The following is a 1305-nucleotide window of genomic DNA, read 5'->3' as shown; positions in this document are numbered from 1 at the left end:
AGTGGGGCGCGGAAGGCAAAGGGAAGGTGGTGGATCTGCTGGCGCAGGACGCCGACATCGTGTGCCGCTGCCAGGGAGGAAATAATGCTGGCCATACAGTTGTAGGTTCTATAGAATATGATTTTCACCTTTTACCCAGTGGAATAATTAATCCAAATGTTACTGCATTCATTGGAAATGGTGTGGTGATTCATTTACCTGGGTTGTTTGAAGAAGCAGACAAAAATGTTCAAAAGGGAAAAGGTCTAGAAGGCTGGGGAAAAGGCTTATCATATCCGATAGAGCGCATATTGTATTTGATTTTCATCAAGCAGCTGATGGCATCCAGGAGCAACAGAGACAAGAACAAGCAGGAAAAAATTTGGGTACCACAAAAAAGGGGATTGGCCCAGTTTATTCTTCGAAAGCTGCTTGGAGTGGACTCTGGATGTGTGATCCTGTTTCTGATTTTGATGGCTTCTCTGAAGAGGTTCAAAGTTCTGGCTAATCAGTACAAGTCGTTATACCCCACTTTGGAAATAGATACTGAAGGTGAATTATAAAAACTCAAGGGTTACATGGAAAGGATAAAACCAATGGTGAGAGATGGAGTTTATTTCCTATATGAGGCCCTACATGGACCACCAAAGAAAATCTTGGTAGAAGGTGCAAATGCAGCACTGCTAATATTGATTTTGGAACATATCCTTTCGTAACCTCCTCAAACTGCGCGGTTGCGGGTGTTTGTACTGGGCTGGGTATGCCTCCCCAGAATGTTGGAGAAGTATATGGAGTTGTGAAAGCTTATACTACTAGAGTTGGTATTGGTGCCTTTCCTACAGAGCAAGATAATGAAATTGGAGAATTGTTACAAACAAGACGTAAAGAGTATGGTGTAACTACTGGGAGGAAAAGAAGATGTGGCTGGCTCGATCTCGTTTTACTCAGATACGCTCACGTGATAAATGGGTTTACTGCGTTGGCACTTAGCAAGTTGGATATCTTGGACATGTTTACGGAAATCAAAGTTGGAGTGGCTTACAAGTTAGATGACAAAATCATACCTCACTTCCCAGCAAACCAAGAAGTCTCAAATAAAGTTGAAGTTCAGTGTAAGACTCTCCCAGGATGGAACACAGATATATCAAATGCCAAGACATTTAAAGAACTACCTGTTAATGCTCAAAATTATGTTCAGTTTATTGAAGATGAGCTAAAAATTCCAGTTAAATGGATCGGTGTGGGCAAAGTCCAGGGAGTCTATGATCCAACTCTTCTAAGGATTTCCTTGATACAGGCAAGAAAACACTCCTTGAGATGGCGGGG

The 1305-nt window shown here is 42.1% G+C and overlaps 1 protein-coding gene across 1 annotated transcript in view; it reads left to right on the top strand.

Moving 5' to 3' along the window:
• Nucleotides 1-1299, top strand: part of LOC101631784 (adenylosuccinate synthetase isozyme 2) — a 21789-nt gene extending 20490 nt beyond the window's left edge. The window contains 5 exon segments of the mRNA XM_012735075.1: nt 3-255; nt 258-466; nt 468-663; nt 666-1225; nt 1227-1299. Coding sequence (XP_012590529.1) covers nt 3-255; nt 258-466; nt 468-663; nt 666-1225; nt 1227-1259 — 1251 coding nt within the window. The 3' untranslated portion in view covers nt 1260-1299.
• Nucleotides 1300-1305: the final 6 nt, after the last annotated feature.

The sequence above is a fragment of the Condylura cristata genome, unplaced genomic scaffold, assembly GCF_000260355.1.
Source record: "Condylura cristata isolate star-nosed mole 26May11 unplaced genomic scaffold, ConCri1.0 scaffold00001, whole genome shotgun sequence".
Lineage (NCBI taxonomy): Eukaryota > Metazoa > Chordata > Mammalia > Eulipotyphla > Talpidae > Condylura > Condylura cristata.
This window is presented reverse-complemented; position numbering and strand designations above follow the sequence as displayed.